At 49.3% G+C, this 26,828-nt stretch overlaps 1 protein-coding gene across 1 annotated transcript in view; it reads left to right on the top strand.

Moving 5' to 3' along the window:
• Positions 1 to 24,320, top strand: part of LOC131095732 (serine/threonine-protein kinase PAK 3-like) — a 47,409-nt gene extending 23,089 nt beyond the window's left edge. The window contains exons 4-11 of the mRNA XM_058043792.1: positions 15,273 to 15,407; positions 15,684 to 16,016; positions 18,980 to 19,092; positions 19,722 to 19,839; positions 20,681 to 20,780; positions 21,223 to 21,419; positions 23,248 to 23,385; positions 24,225 to 24,320. Coding sequence (XP_057899775.1) covers positions 15,273 to 15,407; positions 15,684 to 16,016; positions 18,980 to 19,092; positions 19,722 to 19,839; positions 20,681 to 20,780; positions 21,223 to 21,419; positions 23,248 to 23,385; positions 24,225 to 24,320 — 1,230 coding nt within the window. The remainder of the gene's footprint in view (positions 1 to 15,272; positions 15,408 to 15,683; positions 16,017 to 18,979; positions 19,093 to 19,721; positions 19,840 to 20,680; positions 20,781 to 21,222; positions 21,420 to 23,247; positions 23,386 to 24,224) is intronic.
• Positions 24,321 to 26,828: the final 2,508 nt, after the last annotated feature.

Below are 26,828 nucleotides of genomic sequence, written 5' to 3'. Positions count from 1 at the left end.
GTTTGTGTTGATGCATTTATTGATGAAGTCTGGAGTTTTAGCAAGTGCCTTGGAGCCTGGAGTGCGGGTGAAGCTGCAAGTCCTTGACTGATGCCTTATGTTGCTCAGAAGAGGAAGGCCATCTAGAAATGGCTGATGCTGTATTTGAAGTCAAATGTGCAACTCTGCGGCTGGGGAGCTGTGTGGGTCCAAAAGACCCAGGGGTGTGGTAGAAGGTCAGCTGAAGAAGAGCCAGCCTGGGACCAAGGGTCCAAGAAGGCCAAGGGCACGGTAGCCTGTCAGCATCAGTGGGGCAGCAGGAGCAGGGCAGTGAGCGTGGCCCTGTGCTGGGGAACAGGCTGCAGCCACAGCTGGAGTGCTGTGTGCACTTGTGGGCCCTGGGAAGCAGAAAGTCACTGATGGGCTTCAGCATGTGCACAGAAGGACACAGGAGCTGGGCAAGGGTGTGGAGCAGAGGCCCAGTGAGGAGGTGCTGAGGGAGCTTTAGCCTGGACAATGGGAGGCATAGGAGGGACCTTCAGCAGACTTCCAACAATCCCTATGTGACATTACTCACCACACGGGCTGTTTCCCTACTAAACATGCCCTCCGTGGAACCAAGTGCTTTCGACACTGGAGTGGGTGACACTTCATTCTTGTGCCTTGTTGGCTTGTTATTTCTCTAGGAGAGATTTGCCTGTTCATTTTCCCTTTTTCCAGCAACCAGAGATTACTCTGCACAATGTTTCCTGCCCCTTTCCAGCCCTGGATGAGATTGTGATCCAGTTGGAGTTTTCGATGTCTGCAGCAGCAGTAGTAAAGGCGTTGCTGTCGTTTCCCTGCTTTTCCATTTCGGAGCTTTCAAGAATTAAGTTCTGTTTTACAGGATCAAGGTTGATTGCTGATAGCAGCCAGGGAGGAATATTAACCTCATGTCCATCCACAGTTCTCTTTAACGGGCCCGTTTTAACTTGCTCTGTGGGACTTCCATCCCCTATGTCGCTACGGAATGTTCTGATTTCTCCTTAGAAGATGTGTTGGTAGATCTGAAAAGAAATGAGGCTCTGAATAATAGTTGATAACTTGTCCCTCATGCTTCTCTCCCTGCCACAGCTGACAGAACCAAGAGCCATCTCTCCTCTGGCTCCCTCTGCTCCTGGGGAAGAAGCCCAAGAGGAGCAAATTGAGGCGGAAGAGCTCCAGTTTCCATCAGTGGTCACAGCAGAGCCTGAATATCCTGAGCCCGTAAGTGCCAGTTGTAAGTGGTGCTGTTTAGAGCAAGGCAAAGGTGCAACTATTGGAGCAGCCAGCACTTCGTATTGCCGGCTGAGGATGCAGAGTGCTGGAGTGCTGCCAGGAGCTAGGGATATCCTGCAGGCAGTGACAGCAATACTTGGCCTTAGACCTGTGACGTTGAGGCCCCAAAGGGCTGGTGCCTGTGGGAGAGCATCTGGCTGCTTGTCACAGGGAAGCTCTGTCTCTGGGCTTCTGTAGTTCTATGGCTGAGGGCACAGGTGGTAGTGCTGGAGGTCAGAGGGCTTTCTTTGTTTTCCCTTGTTGGAAAGATGTGTTTGGCTTGTGACAGTGCTCTGCAGTATTCTTGAGTTGTTCTTCAGTTCTAAAGAGTTTTTTGGCCCAGTTATCTTTTGGCTTTTGATTAAACTCAAAGAGATGGTTGTTAAGTGTATGAAGCTTTGCAGTGCAATTCTCATTCCATGTTGCCACAGAAAGTGAGTGGTTAGGGAACCCTCCTGGTGAGACAAAATCAGTGGGGACAAGTTTGTGTTGATGCATTAGGGATGAAGTCTGGAGTTTTAGCAAGTGCCTTGGAGCCTGGAGTGCGGGTGAAGCTGCAAGTCCTTGACTGATGCCTTATGTTGCTCAGAAGAGGAAGGCCATCTAGAAATGGCTGATGCTGTATTTGAAGTCAAATGTGCAACTCTGCGGCTGGGGAGCTGTGTGGGTCCAAAAGACCCAGGGGTGTGGTAGAAGATCAGCTGAAGAAGAGCCAGCCTGGGACCAAGGGTCCAAGAAGGCCAAGGGCACGGTAGCCTGTGTCAGCAGCAGAGGGGCAGCAGGAGCAGGGCAGTGAGCGTGGCCCTGTGCTGGGGAACAGGCTGCAGCCACAGCTGGAGTGCTGTGTGCACTTGTGGGCCCTGGGAAGCAGAAAGTCACTGATGGGCTTCAGCATGTGCACAGAAGGACACAGGAGCTGGGCAAGGGTGTGGAGCAGAGGCCCATTGAGGAGGTGCTGAGGGAGCTTTAGCCTGGACAATGGGAGGCATAGGAGGGACCTTCAGCAGACTTCCAACAATCCCTATGTGACATTACTCACCACACGGGCTGTTTCCCTACTAAACATGCCCTCCGTGGAACCAAGTGCTTTCGACACTGGAGTGGGTAACACTTCATTCTTGTTGTTGTTGTTGGCTTGTTATTTCTCTAGGAGAGGTTTGCCTGTTCATTTTCCCTTTTTCCAGCAACCAAAGATTACTCTGCACAATGTTTCCTGCCCCTTTCCAGCCCTGGATGAGATTGTGATCCAGTTGGAGTTTTCGATGTCTGCAGCAGCAGTAGTAAAGGCGTTGCTGTCGTTTCCCTGCTTTTCCATTTCGGAGCTTTCAAGAATTAAGTTCTGTTTTACAGGATCAAGGTTGATTGCTGATAGCAGCCAGGGAGGAATATTAACCTCATGTCCATCCACAGTTCTCTTTAACGGGCCCGTTTTAACTTGGTCTGTGGGACTTCCATCCCCTATGTCGCTACGGAATGTTCTGATTTCTCCTTAGAAGATGTGTTGGTAGATCTGAAAAGAAATGAGGCTCTGAATAATAGTTGATAACTTGTCCCTCATGCTTCTCTCCCTGCCACAGCTGACAGAACCAAGAGCCATCTCTCCTCTGGCTCCCTCTGCTCCTGGGGAAGAAGCCCAAGAGGAGCAAATTGAGGCGGAAGAGCTCCAGTTTCCATCAGTGGTCACAGCAGAGCCTGAATATCCTGAGCCCGTAAGTGCCAGTTGTAGGTGGTGCTGTTTAGAGCAAGGCAAAGGTGCAACTGTTGGAGCAGCCAGCACTTCGTATTGCCGGCTGAGGATGCAGAGTGCTGGAGTGCTGCCAGGAGCTAGGGATATCCTGCAGGCAGTGACAGCAATACTTGGCCTTAGACCTGTGACGTTGAGGCCCCAAAGGGCTGGTGCCTGTGGGAGAGCATCTGGCTGCTTGTCACAGGGAAACTGTCTCTGGGCTTCTGTAGTTCTATGGCTGAGGGCACAGGTGGTAGTGCTGGAGGTCAGAGGGCTTTCTTTGATTTCCCTGGTTGGAAAGATGTGTTTGGCTTGTGAGAGCGCTCTGCAGTATTCTTGAGTTGTTCTTCAGTTCTAAAGAGTTTTTTGGCCCAGTTATCTTTTGGCTTTTGATTAAACTCAAAGAGATGGTTGTTAAGTGTATGAAGCTTTGCAGTGCAATTCTCATTCCATGTTGCCACAGAAAGTGAGTGGTTAGGGAACCCTCCTGGTGAGACAAAATCAGTGGGGACAAGTTTGTGTTGATGCATTTAGTGATGAAGTCTGGAGTTTTAGCAAGTGCCTTGGAGCCTGGAGTGCGGGTGAAGCTGCAAGTCCTTGACTGATGCCTTATGTTGCTCAGAAGAGGAAGGCCATCTAGAAATGGCTGATGCTGTATTTGAAGTCAAATGTGCAACTCTGCGGCTAGGGAGCTGTGTGGGTCCAAAAGACCCAGGGGTGTGGTAGAAGATCAGCTGAAGAAGAGCCAGCCTGGGACCAAGGGTCCAAGAAGGCCAAGGGCACGGTAGCCTGTGTCAGCAGCAGGGGGGCAGCAGGAGCAGGGCAGTGAGCGTGGCCCTGTGCTGGGGAACAGGCTGCGGCCACAGCTGGAGTGCTGTGTACTCTTGTGGGCCCTGGGAAGCAGAAAGTCACTGATGGGCTTCAGCATGTGCACAGAAGGACACAGGAGCTGGGCAAGGGTGTGGAGCAGAAGCCCATTGAGGAGGTGCTGAGGGAGCTTTAGCCTGGACAATGGGAGGCATAGGAGGGACCTTCAGCAGACTTCCAACAATCCCTATGTGACATTACTCACCACACGGGCTGTTTCCCTACTAAACATGCCCTCCGTGGAACCAAGTGCTTTCGACACTGGAGTGGGTGACACTTCATTCTTGTGCCTTGTTGGCTTGTTGTTTCTCTAGGAGAGGTTTGCCTGTTCATTTTCCCTTTTTCCAGCAACCAAAGATTACTCTGCACAATGTTTCCTGCCCCTTTCCAGCCCTGGATGAGATTGTGATCCAGTTGGAGTTTTCGATGTCTGCAGCAGCAGTAGTAAAGGCGTTGCTGTCGTTTCCCTGCTTTTCCATTTCGGAGCTTTCAAGAATTAAGTTCTGTTTTACAGGATCAAGGTTGATTGCTGATAGCAGCCAGGGAGGAATATTAACCTCATGTCCATCCACAGTTCTCTTTAACGGGCCCGTTTTAACTTGCTCTGTGGGACTTCCATCCCCTATGTCGCTACGGAATGTTCTGATTTCTCCTTAGAAGATGTGTTGGTAGATCTGAAAAGAAATGAGGCTCTGAATAATAGTTGATAACTTGTCCCTCATGCTTCTCTCCCTGCCACAGCTGACAGAACCAAGAGCCATCTCTCCTCTGGCTCCCTCTGCTCCTGGGGAAGAAGCCCAAGAGGAGCAAATTGAGGCGGAAGAGCTCCAGTTTCCATCAGTGGTCACAGCAGAGCCTGAATATCCTGAGCCCGTAAGTGCCAGTTGTAAGTGGTGCTGTTTAGAGCAAGGCAAAGGTGCAACTATTGGAGCAGCCAGCACTTCGTATTGCCGGCTGAGGATGCAGAGTGCTGGAGTGCTGCCAGGAGCTAGGGATATCCTGCAGGCAGTGACAGCAATACTTGGCCTTAGACCTGTGACGTTGAGGCCCCAAAGGGCTGGTGCCTGTGGGAGAGCATCTGGCTGCTTGTCACAGGGAAGCTCTGTCTCTGGGCTTCTGTAGTGCTATGGCTGAGGGCACAGGTGGTAGTGCTGGAGGTCAGAGGGCTTTCTTTGTTTTCCCTTGTTGGAAAGATGTGTTTGGCTTGTGACAGTGCTCTGCAGTATTCTTGAGTTGTTCTTCAGTTCTAAAGAGTTTTTTGGCCCAGTTATCTTTTGGCTTTTGATTAAACTCAAAGAGATGGTTGTTAAGTGTATGAAGCTTTGCAGTGCAATTCTCATTCCATGTTGCCACAGAAAGTGAGTGGTTAGGGAACCCTCCTGGTGAGACAAAATCAGTGGGGACAAGTTTGTGTTGATGCATTTATTGATGAAGTCTGGAGTTTTAGCAAGTGCCTTGGAGCCTGGAGTGCGGGTGAAGCTGCAAGTCCTTGACTGATGCCTTATGTTGCTCAGAAGAGGAAGGCCATCTAGAAATGGCTGATGCTGTATTTGAAGTCAAATGTGCAACTCTGCGGCTGGGGAGCTGTGTGGGTCCAAAAGACCCAGGGGTGTGGTAGAAGGTCAGCTGAAGAAGAGCCAGCCTGGGACCAAGGGTCCAAGAAGGCCAAGGGCACGGTAGCCTGTCAGCATCAGTGGGGCAGCAGGAGCAGGGCAGTGAGCGTGGCCCTGTGCTGGGGAACAGGCTGCAGCCACAGCTGGAGTGCTGTGTGCACTTGTGGGCCCTGGGAAGCAGAAAGTCACTGATGGGCTTCAGCATGTGCACAGAAGGACACAGGAGCTGGGCAAGGGTGTGGAGCAGAGGCCCAGTGAGGAGGTGCTGAGGGAGCTTTAGCCTGGACAATGGGAGGCATAGGAGGGACCTTCAGCAGACTTCCAACAATCCCTATGTGACATTACTCACCACACGGGCTGTTTCCCTACTAAACATGCCCTCCGTGGAACCAAGTGCTTTCGACACTGGAGTGGGTGACACTTCATTCTTGTGCCTTGTTGGCTTGTTATTTCTCTAGGACAGATTTGCCTGTTCATTTTCCCTTTTTCCAGCAACCAGAGATTACTCTGCACAATGTTTCCTGCCCCTTTCCAGCCCTGGATGAGATTGTGATCCAGTTGGAGTTTTCGATGTCTGCAGCAGCAGTAGTAAAGGCGTTGCTGTCGTTTCCCTGCTTTTCCATTTCGGAGCTTTCAAGAATTAAGTTCTGTTTTACAGGATCAAGGTTGATTGCTGATAGCAGCCAGGGAGGAATATTAACCTCATGTCCATCCACAGTTCTCTTTAACGGGCCCGTTTTAACTTGCTCTGTGGGACTTCCATCCCCTATGTCGCTACGGAATGTTCTGATTTCTCCTTAGAAGATGTGGTGGTAGATCTGAAAAGAAATGAGGCTCTGAATAATAGTTGATAACTTGTCCCTCCTGCTTCTCTCCCTGCCACAGCTGACAGAACCAAGAGCCATCTCTCCTCTGGCTCCCTCTGCTCCTGGGGAAGAAGCCCAAGAGGAGCAAATTGAGGCGGAAGAGCTCCAGTTTCCATCAGTGGTCACAGCAGAGCCTGAATATCCTGAGCCCGTAAGTGCCAGTTGTAAGTGGTGCTGTTTAGAGCAAGGCAAAGGTGCAACTATTGGAGCAGCCAGCACTTCGTATTGCCGGCTGAGGATGCAGAGTGCTGGAGTGCTGCCAGGAGCTAGGGATATCCTGCAGGCAGTGACAGCAATACTTGGCCTTAGACCTGTGACGTTGAGGCCCCAAAGGGCTGGTGCCTGTGGGAGAGCATCTGGCTGCTTGTCACAGGGAAGCTCTGTTCTCTGGGCTTCTGTAGTGCTATGGCTGAGGGCACAGGTGGTAGTGCTGGAGGTCAGAGGGCTTTCTTTGTTTTCCCTTGTTGGAAAGATGTGTTTGGCTTGTGAGAGTGCTCTGCAGTATTCTTGAGTTGTTCTTCAGTTCTAAAGAGTTTTTTGGCCCAGTTATCTTTTGGCTTTTGATTAAACTCAAAGAGATGGTTGTAAAGTGTATGAAGCTCTGCAGTGCAATTCTCATTCCATGTTGCCACAGAAAGTGAGTGGTTAGGGAACCCTCCTGGTGAGACAAAATCAGTGGGGACAAGTTTGTGTTGATGCATTTATTGATGAAGTCTGGAGTTTTAGCAAGTGCCTTGGAGCCTGGAGTGCGGGTGAAGCTGCAAGTCCTTGACTGATGCCTTATGTTGCTCAGAAGAGGAAGGCCATCTAGAAATGGCTGATGCTGTATTTGAAGTCAAATGTGCAACTCTGCGGCTGGGGAGCTGTGTGGGTCCAAAAGACCCAGGGGTGTGGTAGAAGGTCAGCTGAAGAAGAGCCAGCCTGGGACCAAGGGTCCAAGAAGGCCAAGGGCACGGTAGCCTGTGTCAGCATCAGTGGGGCAGCAGGAGCAGGGCAGTGAGCGTGGCCCTGTGCTGGGGAACAGGCTGCGGCCACAGCTGGAGTGCTGTGTGCACTTGTGGGCCCTGGGAAGCAGAAAGTCACTGATGGGCTTCAGCATGTGCACAGAAGGACACAGGAGCTGGGCAAGGGTGTGGAGCAGAGGCCCAGTGAGGAGGTGCTGAGGGAGCTTTAGCCTGGACAATGGGAGGCATAGGAGGGACCTTCAGCAGACTTCCAACAATCCCTATGTGACATTACTCACCACACGGGCTGTTTCCCTACTAAACATGCCCTCCGTGGAACCAAGTGCTTTCGACACTGGAGTGGGTGACACTTCATTCTTGTGCCTTGTTGGCTTGTTGTTTCTCTAGGAGAGGTTTGCCTGTTCATTTTCCCTTTTTCCAGCAACCAGAGATTACTCTGCACAATGTTTCCTGCCCCTTTCCAGCCCTGGATGAGATTGTGATCCATTTGGATTTTTCCGTGTCTGCAGCAGCAGTAGTAAAGGCGTGGCTGTCGTTTCCCTGCTTTTCCATTTCGGAGGTTTCAAGAATTAAAAGTTCTGTTTTACAGGATCAAGGTTGATTACTGATAGCAGCCAGGGAGGAATATTAACCTCATGTCCATCCACAGTTCTCTTTAACGGGCCCGTTTTAACTTGCTCTGTGGGACTTCCATCCCCTATGTCGCTACGGAATGTTCTGACTTCTCCTTAGAAGATGTGGTGGTAGATCTGAAAAGAAATGAGGCTCTGAATAATAGTTGATAACTTGTCCCTCATGCTTCTCTCCCTGCCACAGCTGACAGAACCAAGAGCCATCTCTCCTCTGGCTCCCTCTGCTCCTGGGGAAGAAGCCCAAGAGGAGCAAATTGAGGCGGAAGAGCTCCAGTTTCCATCAGTGGTCACAGCAGAGCCTGAATATCCTGAGCCCGTAAGTGCCAGTTGTAAGTGGTGCTGTTTAGAGCAAGGCAAAGGTGCAACTATTGGAGCAGCCAGCACTTCGTATTGCCGGCTGAGGATGCAGAGTGCTGGAGTGCTGCCAGGAGCTAGGGATATCCTGCAGGCAGTGACAGCAATACTTGGCCTTAGACCTGTGACGTTGAGGCCCCAAAGGGCTGGTGCCTGTGGGAGAGCATCTGGCTGCTTGTCACAGGGAAGCTCTGTCTCTGGGCTTCTGTAGTGCTATGGCTGAGGGCACAGGTGGTAGTGCTGGAGGTCAGAGGGCTTTCTTTGTTTTCCCTTGTTGGAAAGATGTGTTTGGCTTGTGAGAGTGCTCTGCAGTATTCTTGAGTTGTTCTTCAGTTCTAAAGAGTTTTTTGGCCCAGTTATCTTTTGGCTTTTGATTAAACTCAAAGAGATGGTTGTTAAGTGTATGAAGCTCTGCAGTGCAATTCTCATTCCATGTTGCCACAGAAAGTGAGTGGTTAGGGAACCCTCCTGGTGAGACAAAATCAGTGGGGACAAGTTTGTGTTGATGCATTTATTGATGAAGTCTGGAGTTTTAGCAAGTGCCTTGGAGCCTGGAGTGCGGGTGAAGCTGCAAGTCCTTGACTGATGCCTTATGTTGCTCAGAAGAGGAAGGCCATCTAGAAATGGCTGATGCTGTATTTGAAGTCAAATGTGCAACTCTGCGGCTGGGGAGCTGTGTGGGTCCAAAAGACCCAGGGGTGTGGTAGAAGGTCAGCTGAAGAAGAGCCAGCCTGGGACCAAGGGTCCAAGAAGGCCAAGGGCACGGTAGCCTGTGTCAGCATCAGTGGGGCAGCAGGAGCAGGGCAGTGAGCGTGGCCCTGTGCTGGGGAACAGGCTGCAGCCACAGCTGGAGTGCTGTGTGCACTTGTGGGCCCTGGGAAGCAGAAAGTCACTGATGGGCTTCAGCATGTGCACAGAAGGACACAGGAGCTGGGCAAGGGTGTGGAGCAGAGGCCCAGTGAGGAGGTGCTGAGGGAGCTTTAGCCTGGACAATGGGAGGCATAGGAGGGACCTTCAGCAGACTTCCAACAATCCCTATGTGACATTACTCACCACACGGGCTGTTTCCCTACTAAACATGCCCTCCGTGGAACCAAGTGCTTTCGACACTGGAGTGGGTGACACTTCATTCTTGTGCCTTGTTGGCTTGTTGTTTCTCTAGGAGAGGTTTGCCTGTTCATTTTCCCTTTTTCCAGCAACCAAAGATTACTCTGCACAATGTTTCCTGCCCCTTTCCAGCCCTGGATGAGATTGTGATCCAGTTGGAGTTTTCGATGTCTGCAGCAGCAGTAGTAAAGGCGTTACTGTCGTTTCCCTGCTTTTCCATTTCGGAGCTTTCAAGAATTAAGTTCTGTTTTACAGGATCAAGGTTGATTGCTGATAGCAGCCAGGGAGGAATATTAACCTCATGTCCATCCACAGTTCTCTTTAACGGGCCCGTTTTAACTTGCTCTGTGGGACTTTCATCCCCTATGTCGCTACGGAATGTTCTGATTTCTCCTTAGAAGATGTGGTGGTAGATCTGAAAAGAAATGAGGCTCTGAATAATAGTTGATAACTTGTACCTCATGCTTCTCTCCCTGCCACAGCTGACAGAACCAAGAGCCATCTCTCCTCTGGCTCCCTCTGCTCCTGGGGAAGAAGCCCAAGAGGAGCAAATTGAGGCGGAAGAGCTCCAGTTTCCATCAGTGGTCACAGCAGAGCCTGAATATCCTGAGCCCGTAAGTGCCAGTTGTAAGTGGTGCTGTTTAGAGCAAGGCAAAGGTGCAACTATTGGAGCAGCCAGCACTTCGTATTGCCGGCTGAGGATGCAGAGTGCTGGAGTGCTGCCAGGAGCTAGGGATATCCTGCAGGCAGTGACAGCAATACTTGGCCTTAGACCTGTGACGTTGAGGCCCCAAAGGGCTGGTGCTTGTGGGAGAGCATCTGGCTGCTTGTCACAGGAAGCTCTGTCTCTGGGCTTCTGTAGTGCTATGGCTGAGGGCAGAGGTGGTAGTGCTGGAGGTCAGAGGGCTTTCTTTGTTTTCCCTTGTTGGAAAGATGTGTTTGGCTTGTGACAGTGCTCTGCAGTATTCTTGAGTTGTTCTTCAGTTCTAAAGAGTTTTTTGGCCCAGTTATCTTTTGGCTTTTGATTAAACTCAAAGAGATGGTTGTTAAGTGTATGAAGCTTTGCAGTGCAATTCTCATTCCATGTTGCCACAGAAAGTGAGTGGTTAGGGAACCCTCCTGGTGAGACAAAATCAGTGGGGACAAGTTTGTGTTGATGCATTTAGTGATGAAGTCTGGAGTTTTAGCAAGTGCCTTGGAGCCTGGAGTGCGGGTGAAGCTGCAAGTCCTTGACTGATGCCTTATGTTGCTCAGAAGAGGAAGGCCATCTAGAAATGGCTGATGCTGTATTTGAAGTCAAATGTGCAACTCTGCGGCTGGGGAGCTGTGTGGGTCCAAAAGACCCAGGGGTGTGGTAGAAGGTCAGCTGAAGAAGAGCCAGCCTGGGACCAAGGGTCCAAGAAGGCCAAGGGCACGGTAGCCTGTGTCAGCATCAGTGGGGCAGCAGGAGCAGGGCAGTGAGCGTGGCCCTGTGCTGGGGAACAGGCTGCGGCCACAGCTGGAGTGCTGTGTGCACTTGTGGGCCCTGGGAAGCAGAAAGTCACTGATGGGCTTCAGCATGTGCACAGAAGGACACAGGAGCTGGGCAAGGGTGTGGAGCAGAGGCCCAGTGAGGAGGTGCTGAGGGAGCTTTAGCCTGGACAATGGGAGGCATAGGAGGGACCTTCAGCAGACTTCCAACAATCCCTATGTGACATTACTCACCACACGGGCTGTTTCCCTACTAAACATGCCCTCCGTGGAACCAAGTGCTTTCGACACTGGAGTGGGTGACACTTCATTCTTGTGCCTTGTTGGCTTGTAGTTTCTCTAGGAGAGGTTTGCCTGTTCATTTTCCCTTTTTCCAGCAACCAGAGATTACTCTGCACAATGTTTCCTGCCCCTTTCCAGCCCTGGATGAGATTGTGATCCATTTGGATTTTTCCGTGTCTGCAGCAGCAGTAGTAAAGGCGTGGCTGTCGTTTCCCTGCTTTTCCATTTCGGAGCTTTCAAGAATTAAAAGTTCTGTTTTACAGGATCAAGGTTGATTACTGATAGCAGCCAGGGAGGAATATTAACCTCATGTCCATCCACAGTTCTCTTTAACGGGCCCGTTTTAACTTGCTCTGTGGGACTTCCATCCCCTATGTCGCTACGGAATGTTCTGATTTCTCCTTAGAAGATGTGGTGGTAGATCTGAAAAGAAATGAGGCTCTGAATAATAGTTGATAACTTGTCCCTCATGCTTCTCTCCCTGCCACAGCTGACAGAACCAAGAGCCATCTCTCCTCTGGCTCCCTCTGCTCCTGGGGAAGAAGCTCAAGAGGAGCAAATTGAGGCGGAAGAGCTCCAGTTTCCATCAGTGGTCACAGCAGAGCCTGAATATCCTGAGCCCGTAAGTGCCAGTTGTAAGTGGTGCTGTTTAGAGCAAGGCAAAGGTGCAACTATTGGAGCAGCCAGCACTTCGTATTGCCGGCTGAGGATGCAGAGTGCTGGAGTGCTGCCAGGAGCTAGGGATATCCTGCAGGCAGTGACAGCAATACTTGGCCTTAGACCTGTGACGTTGAGGCCCCAAAGGGCTGGTGCCTGTGGGAGAGCATCTGGCTGCTTGTCACAGGGAAGCTCTGTCTCTGGGCTTCTGCAGTGCTGTGGCTGAGGTCAGAGGTGGTAGTACTGGAGGTCAGAGGGCTTTCTTTGTTTTCCCTTGTTGGAAAGATGTGTTTGGCTTGTGAGAGTACTCTGCAGTTTTGTTGATTTATTCTTCAATTCTAAAGAGTCTTATTGCCTAGTTGTCTTTTATCTTATGACAAGACTCAAGGAAATGGTTGTTATGTGTATGAAGTTATGCGGGGCCATTCTCTTTCTGTGTTGCCAGAGAAAACAAGTGAGTAGTTATGAAGCATCCTGGTGAGGCAAAAGCAAAAGTGACGAGTTTGTGTTGATGTATTTAGTAATGAAGTCTGGAGTTTTAGCAAGTGCCTTGGAGGGTGGAGTGCGGGTGAAGCTGCAAGTCCTTGACTGATGCCTTATGTTGCTCAGAAGAGGAAGGCCATCTAGAAATGGCTGATGCTGTATTTGAAGTCAAATGTGCAACTCTTTGACTGGAGAACTGTGTGGGTCCAAAAGACCCAGGTATGTGGTAGAAGATCAGCTGAAGAAGAGCCAACCTGGCACCAGATGTCCAAGAAGGCCAAGGGCATGGTGGCCTGTGTCAGCATCAGTGGGGCAGCAGGAGCAGGGCAGTGAGCGTGGCCCTGTGCTGGGGAACAGGCTGCGGCCACAGCTGGAGTGCTGTGTGCACTTGTGGGCCCTGGGAAGCAGAAAGTCACTGATGGGCTTCAGCATGTGCACAGAAGGACACAGGAGCTGGGCAAGGGTGTGGAGCAGAGGCCCAGTGAGGAGGTGCTGAGGGAGCTTTAGCCTGGACAATGGGAGGCATAGGAGGGACCTTCAGCAGACTTCCAACAATCCCTATGTGACATTACTCACCACACGGGCTGTTTCCCTACTAAACATGCCCTCCGTGGAACCAAGTGCTTTCAACACTAGAGTGGGTGACACTTCATTCTTGTGCCTTGTTGGCTTGTTGTTTCTCTAGGAGAGGTTTGCCTGTTCATTTTCCCTTTTTCCAGCAACCAAAGATTACTCTGCACAATGTTTCCTGCCCCTTTCCAGCCCTGGATGAGATTGTGATCCACTTGGATATTTTCGAGTCTGCAGCAGCAGTAGCAAAGGCGTTGCTGTCGCTTTCCTTATTTTCCTTTTCTGAGGTTTTGCGAACTAAAGGCTGCCTTTTACAGAGACATTGTTGCTTGCTCTTAGCAGCCAGGGAGAAATAGCAGCCCTATATCCATCTAGAATTCTGTTGAATTGGCCCATTAAAATTTTATCTATGGCGTTTACAATCTCTATGTCGCTACGGGATGTTCTGATTTCTCCTTAGAAGATGTGGTGGTAGATCTGAAAAGAAATGAGGTTCTGAATGACAGGGCACAGCCTGTGCCTCATGTTTCTCTCTTCTCCACAGCTGACAGAACCAACGGCTGTCTCTCTCCTAGCTCCCACTGCTCTTGGAGAAGAAGCCCAAGAGGAGCTAATTGAGTCGGATGAGCTCCAGCTTCCATCACTGGTCACAGCCGAGCCTGAATATTCCGAGCCTGTAAGTGCCAGTTGTGGGTGGTGCTGTCTTTAGTGCAATGCAGAGGTGCAATTTTCAGGGGAGCCATTGCTTCCTGCTGCTGGCTGAGGATGCTGAATGCTGGAGTGCTGCCAGGAGCTAGGGGTTTCCTGCCGGTAGCGACTGCAAAACTTGGCCTTTGACCTGTGATGTTAAGGCCCCAAAGGGCTGCTGGCTCTGGGGGAACATCTGGCTGCTTGGCTCAGGGAAGCTCTGTCTCTGGGCTTCTGCAGCGCTGTGGCCGAGGGCACAGTAGTGCTGGAGTGCTGCAGGTCAGAGGGCTTCGTTTGTTTTTTTTTTTACTCTTTTTCAAGGTGTGTTTGTCTTGTGAAACTGCTCTGCACTTTTCTTGAGGAAGTCTTCAGTTCTACATGCTCTTCTGGCCTTTTGGGTTTTTATAAGGTGCACGGTGCTGATTGTGTTGGTTTTCCTGTGTCTTTTTTTCCATTTTCCAGCACTATTAGAAATTCTGCTAAAATTCTGTTTTGCCTGTTGACAGTTCTTCAAGATGCAATACATTTGCATGAGAACACTTAGTTTGAGACACGCGTGTTCGTGCATATGGAACTTTTCTTGTTCCAGGGTAGTTAATTACACCTTGCACCTCCCATTCAAATTAACAGTACCTCTATCTTTTTGCAGGCCAGGTATGCAGTTTTAGTTGTGCCTGGATTTGGGCAGGAAATCAATGCCCTTGCATTCCAGCTGGTGCTCAGAGATCAGAGCAGCTAGGAGGGGCTGATTACAGCTCCCTATGCACCATGTGTGTGGTCAAGTGCAAGAGAAGAACTTGCCTGAGCACAGATGCACAAAGAGTGCAGTTCCCAGTGCAATGCCCTGAGCCTGATCCTTTTCCACAAGGACTTACATGCTCCAGATTCCACAAGAATGTGGTTTTTGAGCAACAGGAAAGCAATCTCAGGATTGCTGCTGAGCAGGGCTCTGCGACCGAGTGTTGATGTGTGTAGCAACAGAGGACAGTAAACAGAGATGATAGTGGTGATATCCATCAGTCAGTCTGTCTATCTATCTACGCTGTGTAACTTTTACATAATTGAATCTTAGCCGACTCTGCTCCAAGACAGTTGGAGGTGCAAAGGTCACCTAAAGCATCCCTTTCAGGAGTGGATTGGAGACATGTTCCCTCGACCGATTCAGAGCAGGCAGAGATGTCTCCCCCTTCAGATATTGTGGTTTTTTTCCCCTCAGAGCTGTTTTTCTCCTTCAGGCTCTTCTTCCCTGAAGCCCCCAGTTAATTCTTTGATTTTCTGCCTGTCCTAGAGTGGTGAAGTATTCCATGTTTTAGGTGGTGAAGAGAATATGAACTCTAGAAGTGTCTCTCACAAGGAGTGAACTCACCCAGGAAGCACCTGCAGAGCCAGGATGGAGCTGTGGGACAGGGCAGGGTGTCACTCACTACTGAAAGACAAACAGGACATGGCAGAAGCAGAAGGAGGCCCTCATCAGACCCTTGAGAAATGCCACACCTTCCCTGTCAGCTGCCTGAGAGGCTGTTGGAGCTTCAGTCCCAGATGGCCCCTGATTGTAGGGCCAGGGTCACTTTGGAATCTGTGCCTCCCCTCAAACAGAGAATGACCCAGCAGAGCAGCAGCACAGTGCTTTGGGAACGTGTGAGCACAGCAGTCTTTGAGTCTTGGCCACAAAGGTCCTATGGGCAGCTGAAACCCATCTTCTCTTGCTTTCTGTGCAGGTGCTTCTAGAGAAAGAGCAGGAGCAGATTGCTTCAACTGAGATGCCATGGCAGACTCAGGGAGAGCTGTTCCCAGCCCGAGAGCAGGAAGAGCAGCTCAGGGAGCAGGTGGAAGAGCCACAGGAGAATGGCCAGGTAAGCCTGACTGGCCAGGGCACAGAGAGAAGGGCACGGAGAGGGCATAAACCAGAGCTCTTGAGACTGAGGAGGCCAGGAATCCCACAGGCACTGGAAGCACAGAGCCTTGGAATCTGCAGAGATCAGCCCTGGGACAGGAGGGTTACACTGGAAGCAGATGTGGGTAGAGAAGCAGAAAGAAGTGGCTGAATGAATGTGATTTTGGGGCTGCAAGAGGAAATAGCTGAGCCTGATGGCAGCTCCCAGTCACTTGCCCTGCACTTGTGTGTACAGAAGATCAAGGCAGAGCCACAAGCAGAGCTGCCCGAAGCTCAGAGTGACATCATGGACATGAAGAGAAAGAGCAAGGAAGACTTGAGAAGTATTCAAGAGGAGAATCTCCAGCAGCAGAGGGGCGATCAACAAAACCAGGTGAGTGAAAAAGTGGCAGGCACTCCACCCATGAAATATCCTCTCTCTTTTTTTTTAGAGAAGATTAAGGCACAGCTGAATGCAGAGCTTCAGACAGCTCAAACTCGGATGAAGGCAAGGCTGAAGAGGCTGGAGGATGAAATGAAAACCATCAGAAAGAAACTTAATCCCCTCCCTCAGGCTCTACAAAAGCAAGTGAGTGAATGAGAGATGCAGTCACTGCAGTCACCAAACTGGTGGTTTCTGCCCTTCTTGCCTTTCCACTCAGAGCAGCAGGGAGTGGGGTGATGCCATCCTGCTGAAGTGTGTATCACAGTCACTCTGAAGGACATTTCCTGGTGTGCTCAATCTCTTCTGCTGCCCTGGATAATGTAACTTGTCCTTTGGCCTTTTGGCCAGCAGTCATCCAAATTGATTCCTGTTGGCCTGTTCCTGCTCTCCTTGTTTCTTGATGTGTTTTTACAGTGGAACATGGTGACCCAGATGGAGGATTGAAACAAGCTGTCTGTATCTCTTGTCAATCTGTTCTTTCCCTTTCCTCACAGTCAATGACTCCTGGCTGACAGGAAAAAGCTGTAGTGTCTGACTGCTTTGTTCTGTTTCATTTGAGGTGCAAGTGTTGACATCTGACTGGACAGCCTGTGAAGATTTCCAGCAAATGTCTGCCACTGAAGGGCCTCAAGTTAGGAGTGAGGCGCAGGAACAGTGCGCACCAGAAGTGCTGCAGGTTGGACATGAGCTGAAGATGGTGCAGGAAAAGAGGACGCAGTGGGAGGAGGCAGAACTCTTAAACAAGGAGTTGCAAGTGTGTCTGCAGCTCTTGGAGGGGGAAGGGAATCCTTGAGAGGAAATAGAATGGTGATTGTGGCAGTCATCCTTTGGAAAATCCATGAAAATGGAACATGAATCTGGCCATGAACTCGAGTAAAACTAGCCTATGGTTTTGATCCATCCAGTTTGAGAAGTGGACATCAGAAAAAAGCCATTTAAGAGCCCTGCATGTGGCTGACAGCACATTTCTAAGGGCTTGCATTTCAAAAAGGGATCTCAGGGTAATCTCTGCCAGCCACCTTTCTGACATCAACTCATTTCTTGTCCCAGACCTACATGGGCTCTGTCACCAAACCTGCTGCAGCAGCAGCAGCATCGTCTAAAGGAGACTTTTCTCCCCGACTTGAGAAGTGGAGCCAGGGCAGTTTGTTCACCTCCCGCACTGACCCAGCTGCTGCTCAGCAACAGGAGGTCGAGGGTGATTCTCTGGAGCTACTGAGTACGTCTGCTGTATTTCTTGTCTGAGGGACAGTGCATTGTGTGCAGGTGCCAGCATAGCCGTACCAAATGTTTCTCCTGAGTTTGGTGTCACGGGCACATTCAGGAGTCCCCACAGGAACTGCTGTAGAAAATCAGTCTCTGTGCTGGCCACCTGTGCTGCAGAGCTGTCTGCCTGGTTGTTGTTGTTGTTACCCAGTTGAGCACAAAGGGCTCAGAGCTCCAAGCACTGGGGCTGCCTTTTGTATCTCCTGGAAGCTGAGGTTTCTGCTTTAATGTCAGCATCTTCATTTTGTTTCCTTCAGGGAAAATAGTAAACAAGGAAAATCCCAGGATGAAATACACCAAACTGGAATATATTGGCAGTGGGTGAGTCCAACCGCAGTGACTTCTACATAACCATGGGCCAGGTGTTTTTCTGGTGGAATGTCTATCCACTATGAAGTCAGGCAAGCTGCAAACAGACATCTATCCCCTGTTCCCACACTAGGGACAGACCCATCTATCCCAGTGTCCCATCTCTCAGTGCTGCTTAGAATTTGTGTATTTGCTGCTCAGAAGGCACTGTCAGAGACACCTCCATGCTGCCAAAGTCTTGCCTGCAGCAGGGAACAGGACCTGGAAAATCTCATCTCTCAAGTGTGAGACACTTCTGTGTTAATTTCCTTAGCATTTTTTATATCTCCAATTCATACTGCCATCCTAATAAAGAGGGAAGAAAGTTGCTTACCTGAAGGAGAAACCTACTCCCTGATAGCTGTCAGATAATAGGTCTCAGGAACATTTCTTTCTGAGAGTTTGCTGAAGGAAATACTCTGTGGTCAGGATAAAAACTGAACAGTTTAGAAACTGAAACCCGAGATGAAAGATGCAGCTCTATTTTTGAGCTGAGGCAGTAAACCCAAGCACTTCAGGAACAGGCCCAGTGCCTGCACTTGAGAGGAAAATCCATCATCTGTCTTCTGGCAGAGCTCTCCTGCATCCTGAAGGTTTTTGGCACTCACACCAGAGACCTCCTGAGTGGGCTGGCTTTCCCTGAAAGATGTAAATGGCTTCTACTTTCCTTGCTGGTTTTTTTTGTTTCTAGGACTTTTGGGGATGTGTGCAGAGCAGTTGACAATGCCACTGGAGGAGAGGTAAATATCCACAGGCCCCGCAGACTCTGCTGCTCTTGAGGGGCTTTCCCCTCTGGTGTGAGCTGTGGCTGGAGCTTTGGGTAGAGCCGTGCTGAAAAGGCACAAGAAGTACAGACTGGTCCCAGCCTGCAAAATACATCTGGGCCAGTGTTTGTCCTCCTCAGCTTCTGGGAGGAAGGCACGGAGGGCAGCGCTTCCTTTCAGAGAAGGACGCGCTCACTCGCTCTCCATTGCTAAAACAAAGGTGGTGCCTTGGAGCACCTCCCTGCTCTTTGGGGCTACAGCTTCAGAGCCCTGAATTCTCATTTCGGAAAGTTACTGGTAGTTCCTTAGCCACCTGCAGTGCTGCACTTGGGAACTGCACATAGGGAGAGATCTGCAAGGTTTCCCCAAAAGCCCTAAGCCCTGCCCGTGGCCCAAGATGTATCCACAGAGTATTAAGGCATGGATTACTTCTTCTGAATCCCAAACAAAGCAGCAGAGATTGTGGTCAGAGGTTTGGAGGTGATAGTTGAGAAACCACTGTTACCAAGTGGACAAGGCAAAACGTCAGTGGCTGCAGGTGTCCTGTAACTGGCCCCCAAGGGAGCAGAGAAATGGGCTGTTGGAATGTCAGTTCCTAATTACTGCAGTGCCTAATCACAAGGCAGTTTAGCACAGCTCAGCTGTGTCATTGCAAAATCACTCGCTCCATGTGCGCTGTGGTCTCGTGCCACCAACTTCTCAAGTTACTGATTTTCAATGTCATTTTAGGTGGCCATAAAGAAAATAAATCTAAAAGGACTGAGGAAGAAGAAATTAAAAGTCAATGAACTCATGGTCATGAAAATTAATAGGAATCCCAACCTGGTCAACTATTTAGACAGGTGAGATTTTGTGAATGTTTTTTTACGGAGAGCAAACATGCAAGTTAAAACCCCACTTTGGTCAGTGGCAGAAAATAGAGCTGTAATTATTGGCCAATTATTATTGCTCTGCTCATCTCTAATGGATGGGAAGAGAGTGCATCTTGTCTGCATGAGTCTTCTCGTGCATACATAGTTTGAAAATTACTCAAAAACCTGGATCAGTCATATCTTATTAAATCAATAGCCTGTAAGTTCACAGCCACCACTTTGTTTTGGGGCTTGATTTTTATCAAGTGTCTTTTTCCATCCAGATAGACTAATATAAATTTCCCTTGGATTGTGTCCCCTGTTTTTCCATTGCTCTGCATGCCAGGAAGACTAGGTGCTTATTTCCAGAAACACACAGTGTGACAGGTTTTTTATGTCTTAATAAACTGCATTTTTTACTTGCTGGCCTTTTGAGCTCCTTTTTCACAGCTGTGCCTTTCTTCTTGAGACTGCACAGATTGCAAACAATGCACAGCTGAGAGGGAATGTCTATTCCTTTGATTCTGTCCTAGTCACAAAGGAACCTGGAAATGAGAATCAATCAAGAAGACACCCTAGCCATGCATGTTCATCTCCACACCCTTGTTTCCTTCTTCCAGCTACCTTGTGGGTGATGAACTCTGGCTAGTAATGGAGTTCATGGATGGAGGCACTCTGAGCGACATCATCAGCAAGACTTGCCTGTCTGAAGACCAGACGGCAGCCATCTTTCAGGAGGTCAGAAATCCGATCTGTGTTTCTGAGGGCTTGGGCAGGATTGTCTGGGGCTCAGAACAGGAGAGTTTTCATGTGCCAAGCTTTGTTTCTGTGTGGCTGGTATGCTATGGGCAAGTAAAAGCACTTCAAGTGAAAGGCCTGCCAGTGCCCCTGCATTCACTGTACTCAGGTCCAGTACTCTTCTCTCCTGCTGTTGTACTCTGACTCTTCCTCTTGTATGTGTATTTGCTGTTCTCCATTTTGCCTCTCTAAACATTTTCCTGGAGCCTGTTTTCACTGCATTCCTTGCCAGTGAATTCAAAGGTGCTGGTGGCAGGATTTGAAAAAAGCAGCAAAGAAAAAAGAGAGACTCATTTCTTACAGTCCTCCGCTGAAAAGGATAGTAGTGCAGCCAAAATGCTCTTTACTTAGGAAGGTGACTGATGTGATACTTCCAAGTCTGTGCTGAGGCCAGCAATAAAACCTTCGTCAGGCAGCCTCCCACCCAAAAGTGATCTGCTTCACACCAAAGGGAGGGACTTTTACTTTCTCAGCAAAACCCTCATTTGTCTTCTGCATGGAGATAGCACATCCACTGCAGCAGCAGTCATCTTGGCTGGTTTGCAGGGGACAGTCTACAACAGCAGGTGCTGCTGCTCTTTCAAAAGCTGACGTGCCTTTCCTCAGAAAGGTCCTGCTCTGCAAGTGTTGGAGCAGCAAGCTCTTCCTCTCAATGGCACTGTGTTCTGCCGTTACTGCCCATTCCCCTGGAGAGGGAATCTTTTAGATTCTTTGTTGCCTTTCTTGTGTGATGAAATCCCATCACTTGTTTTTGCCCTCCTTTTTCTCTTTTCTATCTCAGTGCCTGCGAGGACTGTATTTTCTTCACTCAAACCATGTGATCTACCGAGATGTGAAGAGCTGCAACATCCTTCTCAGAACCAATGGTTCTGTCAAGCTGGGTCAGTGTATTCTTGGTCAGGTGCAGCATTCCAGGGATGTCGGTGTGGGGCTGCTTTGAGTGACAGCCAGCTCCCCAAAAATGGTGCTGGTGGCAGTGCAGGGACACCTGCTGAGGGCACAGTTGCAATGTGCACAGAGGTATGAGAAGGAATCACAAGCAGTCAAGACTGCTCTTGGTCTGTGTGTGTCTCTTCCAGAGGGAGGGAGCTACAATCTAAAGCTTCAGGGGAATAAAGTCCACTGCTGGAGGGAGCATTAAAAAACCTGGGTTTTTTTTGGATGTGGCCAATTTCATACTACCTTGGCTAAAGCCCCAAGGAAATCAAGCGTGGACAGTTCTCTGGGAGATTCAAGAGCACATACTTAGACTGAGAATGGGGAATTCTTTTGCTTGGTTTCCTAATTGGAGCTGGCTTTCATGGTTTGTTGTTTTCCCCACAGCTGACTTTGGCCTCTTTGCTCAGCTCACCCCTGAGCAGAGCAGACGGAGCTCTGTGGCCGGCACTTCTGGGTGGCTGGCGCCTGAAGTGGTGACAGGCCAACCATATGGCCCCAAAGTGGACATATGGTCTTTGGGAATCGTGGGCATCGAAATGGTGGAACGAGAAGTTCCTTGCAGGAATGCAGTTCCTGTTTCGGTAAGGAACAAACACTGACTGATCCCAGTGTCTTTCTCACCTGTCCCATGTCCTGCATGTGCCATTGGACAAAATCCCATTGCCATCTGCTGGCCCCACTTCCACCAACTTCCCCTTCTAAAAATGTCCCTGCAGCACATCAGCACCCACTATAGATTTGGTTGCATCAGAAGGGAAGTGGCAGTTCAGAAACCTAACCAGTTCAGAAAGTTGCCATTTTGGCCTCCAGCCATGCCTGACATTTCTCATTTGCTTTTTGAACCCTGTTGGAGCTCTGGCTCTGAAGGACAAGAATTTTTCAGTGGAATGGTTGGATGTGTGATAAATATCCTTTGAAATGGAGGTTGAGTCTTCCCAGTTTCAATTTTACAGAAAAAGAAACAGTGAAAAAGAAACAACCAGCAAAGCAATGCCCAAGCAGTTCTGCTTTCTTTTCCCTTTTTGAACCACAGCACATCAATTTTCCTCCATACTGTAGCATGTTTTTCAAATCCTGTGGGTCTTTGAAACTTTTAGATTTTCAAGTCATCTGTACATTGTTCAGTCATGTGTGTGGGATGCCTGGATATGTTTAGGATGCGTTTTTCTCCAACTGCAGTTAGAATTGTACACCAAACCCTTGGCTGTTTCTTGGTACTTTAGCAAGTTGATGAGCTTGCAGGCAGGTGCCTGGGCTGGGATCCAACGTGGGCAGTTGATGCCGGTGCTGTGTTTCTTTACCACAGGGGCAGGGCCATCCCTGGCCTGCACAGTTCTAATGACAGTGAGGACTCCAGCTCCCCACCATGGCCAGTGGCTGAGCACAGCTTCAGAGGGACAGGATAAAACCCCCTTTGCGACCTCTGGTGGTGTGGGAAAAAGAAAGAAAGCTGTCCTAATTATTTATACTCAAGCAGAATGTGTTTGTTGTTTTAGGCTTGGAAATTTTCCTTTGGGTTGAAGAGGATAATAACAAGTCTCTTTGGTCACCATCTATTTCAGTGTCACCAGCACAGAGATGTTAGCATTGTGATGGACATTTTTATGGATAACAGGCCGCAGCCTGGGGTCATGGAGATGCTGCCAAACCTCCCATTTCTTACCCAATACCTTCTGCGATGGGCACACCTTTAATGCATTGACTTGAGCGTCCGAATGAGCAGAGAGTGACCATAGGCATGGCACTTCTTCTTCTGATTTGACCATGAAAAGGTTTCCTTTTGCCACATAAAGAAGCAAAAATGTGCAGCTGAGAGAAAGAGCTACAGGTGGCTCCTGTGCACCCAAGCAGGCATTTTCATCTCAATACATTTGTGCAGGCATCTTAATGTGTCTGTGTTGAATATGAGATTCCAAATGTTTGTTTTCTTTTCTTGAGGAATAGCTGGTGGATTTCCTTTCTTTCCTTCCACTTACCACTGTTTTCTAGAAGAGGAAAAGAAGCTCAATGAGATTTGTTTTATGGTAATTGTGCTTCAGGGACCAACAAGCACTGCAGAGATGCCTTTCATGTACTAATCCTTGAAATTAGTTATTATAGCAAAGTCCCTCTTCCAAAAAGCCTGTCAAGCTGGTGTGAATCCTTAGGGAAGCAAACATGCTTTGCTGATGTACTTCCCACTAACTAGGTCAGTCAATGAAATCAGCTGCCAAGGCAAGATCTGCAGGATGGTGGAAAAGCTGTGGCTGCATCGGGGTCTGTGTTTTTGGTTGGTAAAGGAAAGTCATCTCTGGGTCTCTGCCAGGGCAGGAACTGCCACTGAAGAACAGAGGTTAAACAAAGGGATCTGGGAGAGCACCTAGAGATGTGAAAGTAGCAGGTGCAGCCTGGTGTTTCCTTTTACTGCAGGCACAACTCTTGACAGCCAGGGGAGAGAGACCACAGCTGCGGCAGCCCAACAGATTCTCGTCTTGCCTGCGTGACTTCCTGAGCTGCTGCCTGCAGATAGATGTGAGGTGTCGCTGGTCTGCCAAGGAGCTCCTGAAGGTAAAATGTGAAGGGGCTGCAGGTGAAACAGGCTCTAAGGGATGGGCTCTTCCTCCACTGAAGTCCAAGGCATCAGCTGAGCCCCCTTCCTCCTCACCTCCACGCTTTCTGCTCTTCAAATGAAAATGGTGAGGAATCCTAGACTGGGCTGGACTGGCAGGGCCCTGTAGAGGTCCTCCCTGGTGCAGTGAGCAAGGACATCTTTAAAGCAATCAGGTTTCTCAGAGCTCTTTGGCGCCTGATCTGGAATGGGGCACCTACAAGCTCTTGGGACAGCCTGTGCCAGTATTGCACTATGCTCTGAGTAAACAAGTTCTTCCTTAGACCTAGTCTGACTCGATCCGCATTTTGATTAAAAATACTCATCACATTCTGTTGTAACTGGACCTGTTAAAAAAGATGTCCTCACTTTCTTCAAAACCCCCCTGAAGTCTTGGAAAGTGGCACAAGAGGAGCAGGGCATGGAAAGGTAGACACTGCTTTCTGTCCCTGTGGAAATTTGCAGTGCCTGTCTTGCAAAGGCAGGGACCTATGTAAGTCATTGGAGTTTCCTGCAAGGAAGAAACCCCAGGGACAGAAAGCACCATTTCTAGAGCACCTGCAGGGCAAAAATCCCAGCAAGATGAAGACATCATAATAAACAGATGAGTGGGATTGCAGGTCAGGTTTGCCTGTGATGGCAAGGTCATGCACATGATGACTGGAGGAGGAGATGGTCCCATTGCTGCTCTTTCTGGGTCTTTTTAGGATCTAGAGGAACCCTGACTGAGTCTCTAAAGCACTGAGCTTGGAAAGTGATGGTTCAATGTCCTTTGTTTTGTTTTTTTTCCTGTGGACAGCATCCATTTATACGTTCAGCCAAGCCACCATGTATCCTAGCACCGCTCATCAACGCAATCAAAAAGAAGAAGGAGGAGTGGAGAAAAAGAATGTAATAATCAAAGTCTTATCTCCATAACCAATTTAGAGTAGGATTGTAGAGTAGGACTCTAGGGTAGGATTGTTGAGTTGTTTTGGTTTATAGAGTAAGTTTATAGTTTAGGTTTATAGAGTAGGATTATTATTAAATAAAGTTTCTGAAACATCAACTCATTTGGAAGATTCCCCTCCTTCAGACCCCTTCAGACAGCTCAGCATTTTCTTCTGAATTACCACTTGTTTTTTACTGGTGCTAAGTCACACGGCTTCTTTAGTGTGGTTTGCAAGTGGAGAAGGTTCTTCTTCATTCATCCTCCCTAGAGCACACTGCCTTTGGAATAGGACCCACTGGCAAGTTTTTGCCTAGCTGTGATATTTCTAGTTGAGGCAGAAAGGGCAATGGCATTTGCAGGAAAAAGCAAAGGAAGAAAGGGGCAGGCCAAACACCCTGCGTGGATTCAGGCATTGAGTTGTGACTCAAGAGCATTTGGGTTCCTGCCGCTTGGATTTGTATCCCTAAGTGCAATGTCTTTGGCAGAAGGAGAGCCTTGCTCAAGTGAGAAAGCAGAAAGATCAGAGAGGGTGCTTGGGAAGGTCTCCTGTGGTGCAGAGCTGTCAGCGCTGTGAGGTGAGAGCGGGCCCGGCCTTGGCCGGGGTGGAGCCCCAGCAGAGCCCCGGCAGAGGCCGGAGCAGGCTGAGCCCCGGCAGAGGCAGGCTGGAAGGAGGCCCTTGGAGCTGCAAGAGGCAGCAGCCGGGCCCTGGGTGCCTGTTCCTGGCAGCGGGTGAATCCTCCGCTCTCAGAGCCCAGATGGCAGCTGGCTGCTGCCGAGGGGAAGCGCAGCCGTGCTGGGCACAGCCCAGCCTGGAGGCATTGGCCGTCTGGAGGGTGCCCAGGAGCAGAGAAAGGCCCAGGGCAGCCGAGGGCCGCTGGGCTGCCTGAGGATTCCTCCTCTTCTGCCGGCTGCCCTGCAACTCCTGGCAAAGGTCAGCAGTGTGTGCAGCACTCTGGGCACCGGGGCAGGGAGCCGGGCTGCTCGGCAGGCTGGAGCACAGGGCAGCCTCCTTCAGGCCCGGCTCTTGTGCCAGGGGAAGCGAGGCCAGCGTGAGACAGGGACAGCTTGGCAGGGCACATCTGCAGGAGCCAGCGCCTCACGCAGCTCTGGGAGGAAGCGCCTGCAATCCTGCAGTTCTGCACTGAGCCAGAGCAAAGGTGTGAGATGCAGAGTGTTTGGCAGAAATATTCAGGCCCTCCATGCCAGCCTGCTTTGTGCTGTCGGGCACACAGCAAGCACTATGCAGTGCAGCTCTGAGCTGCTGGGAGATGTGCATGAGGGTTTTCCCTGAGTAGTGATTAGAAAGGGAGCAGAATAATTTCAGTAGGCATTTTGTGTTTTCTACATTAATTTCAGAAAGAAATTTGTGATGTGTCTTCATTCATCAATAGCACTTGCAGGACTTTATGACAAAATGTTTGTGTTTGATACCCACAATAGGAAGGAGAAGTGCTGGGAAAATATTTAAGTATAATAACAAATGGGGCTTAGTCTTGTGAATTCCTTTAGCTTTGGCAGGCAACTTATTCCTGTATTCCCCTATTACAGTGCTTAATGTGTTCAAATGGGTATCTTGGCTTTGAGGATAGAGAGAGTCTTCCTTCTAAGAAGGTAGCTGGAATTCATTCAAGGGAAAGAAAGTGTAATATATGGTAGAAATAATTCATGCTATTAAAGAATGTATGTTATGAGGATTGTAAAATCCAAAATGTGTCTCTGACCACACACGGCCCCGAGAGCAGATGTCCATTCAGATTCAAACTAATTGCCAGACACAGCTAAGATAATGATCAATGCTTTAGTGTAAGAATAGACGCTTCCAGGATGATGATCACCAGTACCTTGAGTCATCGGATACCGCCTAAGAGCGATCATTGCCCTGCTGATAGCATCAATCAAGATAGCCAGCGATGCCAGAATTATATATCTGAATACAAGGTTCCCCTAGAGCCCATCAACGCTTACTATCCACCTGGAGATGATCTTTGTCCCATTCTGCACACTGAAAGGAACAGCGATGAACGTGAAGAGTTACAAAAGAAATTTGGACTCCTTCGCCTCAGGCACAATAAACTGTATAAAACCTCACCGTAAGAAGCAGTTCTCATGAACAGGGGGGATTCCGATGTGACAGAGGTCGGATCCAGGTTTGACGCTGCCTCTTTGGCTGTGGTTGTTTTGAAGACCATAATTCGGTCATGCAGAAAGATTAATAAATCTTTTTGCAATTTTTGAAAATTTGGCTCACAATTGATCATTTTTAACAATTCTGGTGACCTCAACGTGATTTGAATTTGGGGTTCGTGGACCCCTTCCCAGCCGGAAGGTGCCCCACTGATTTCAGCAATCTGAATGGGATTGAGAGTTTGTGAGACCAATCAAAAATCACTGAACCAAAACCAGAGCCACAGCCAAAGAGGGATAAAAACAGGCCCAGTTCTCGGAAACTCAGTACAATCCGGGAGGGGATCC

This window comes from Melospiza georgiana, chromosome Z (genome assembly GCF_028018845.1).
Source record: "Melospiza georgiana isolate bMelGeo1 chromosome Z, bMelGeo1.pri, whole genome shotgun sequence".
NCBI classification, from domain to species: Eukaryota; Metazoa; Chordata; class Aves; order Passeriformes; family Passerellidae; genus Melospiza; species Melospiza georgiana.
This window is presented reverse-complemented; position numbering and strand designations above follow the sequence as displayed.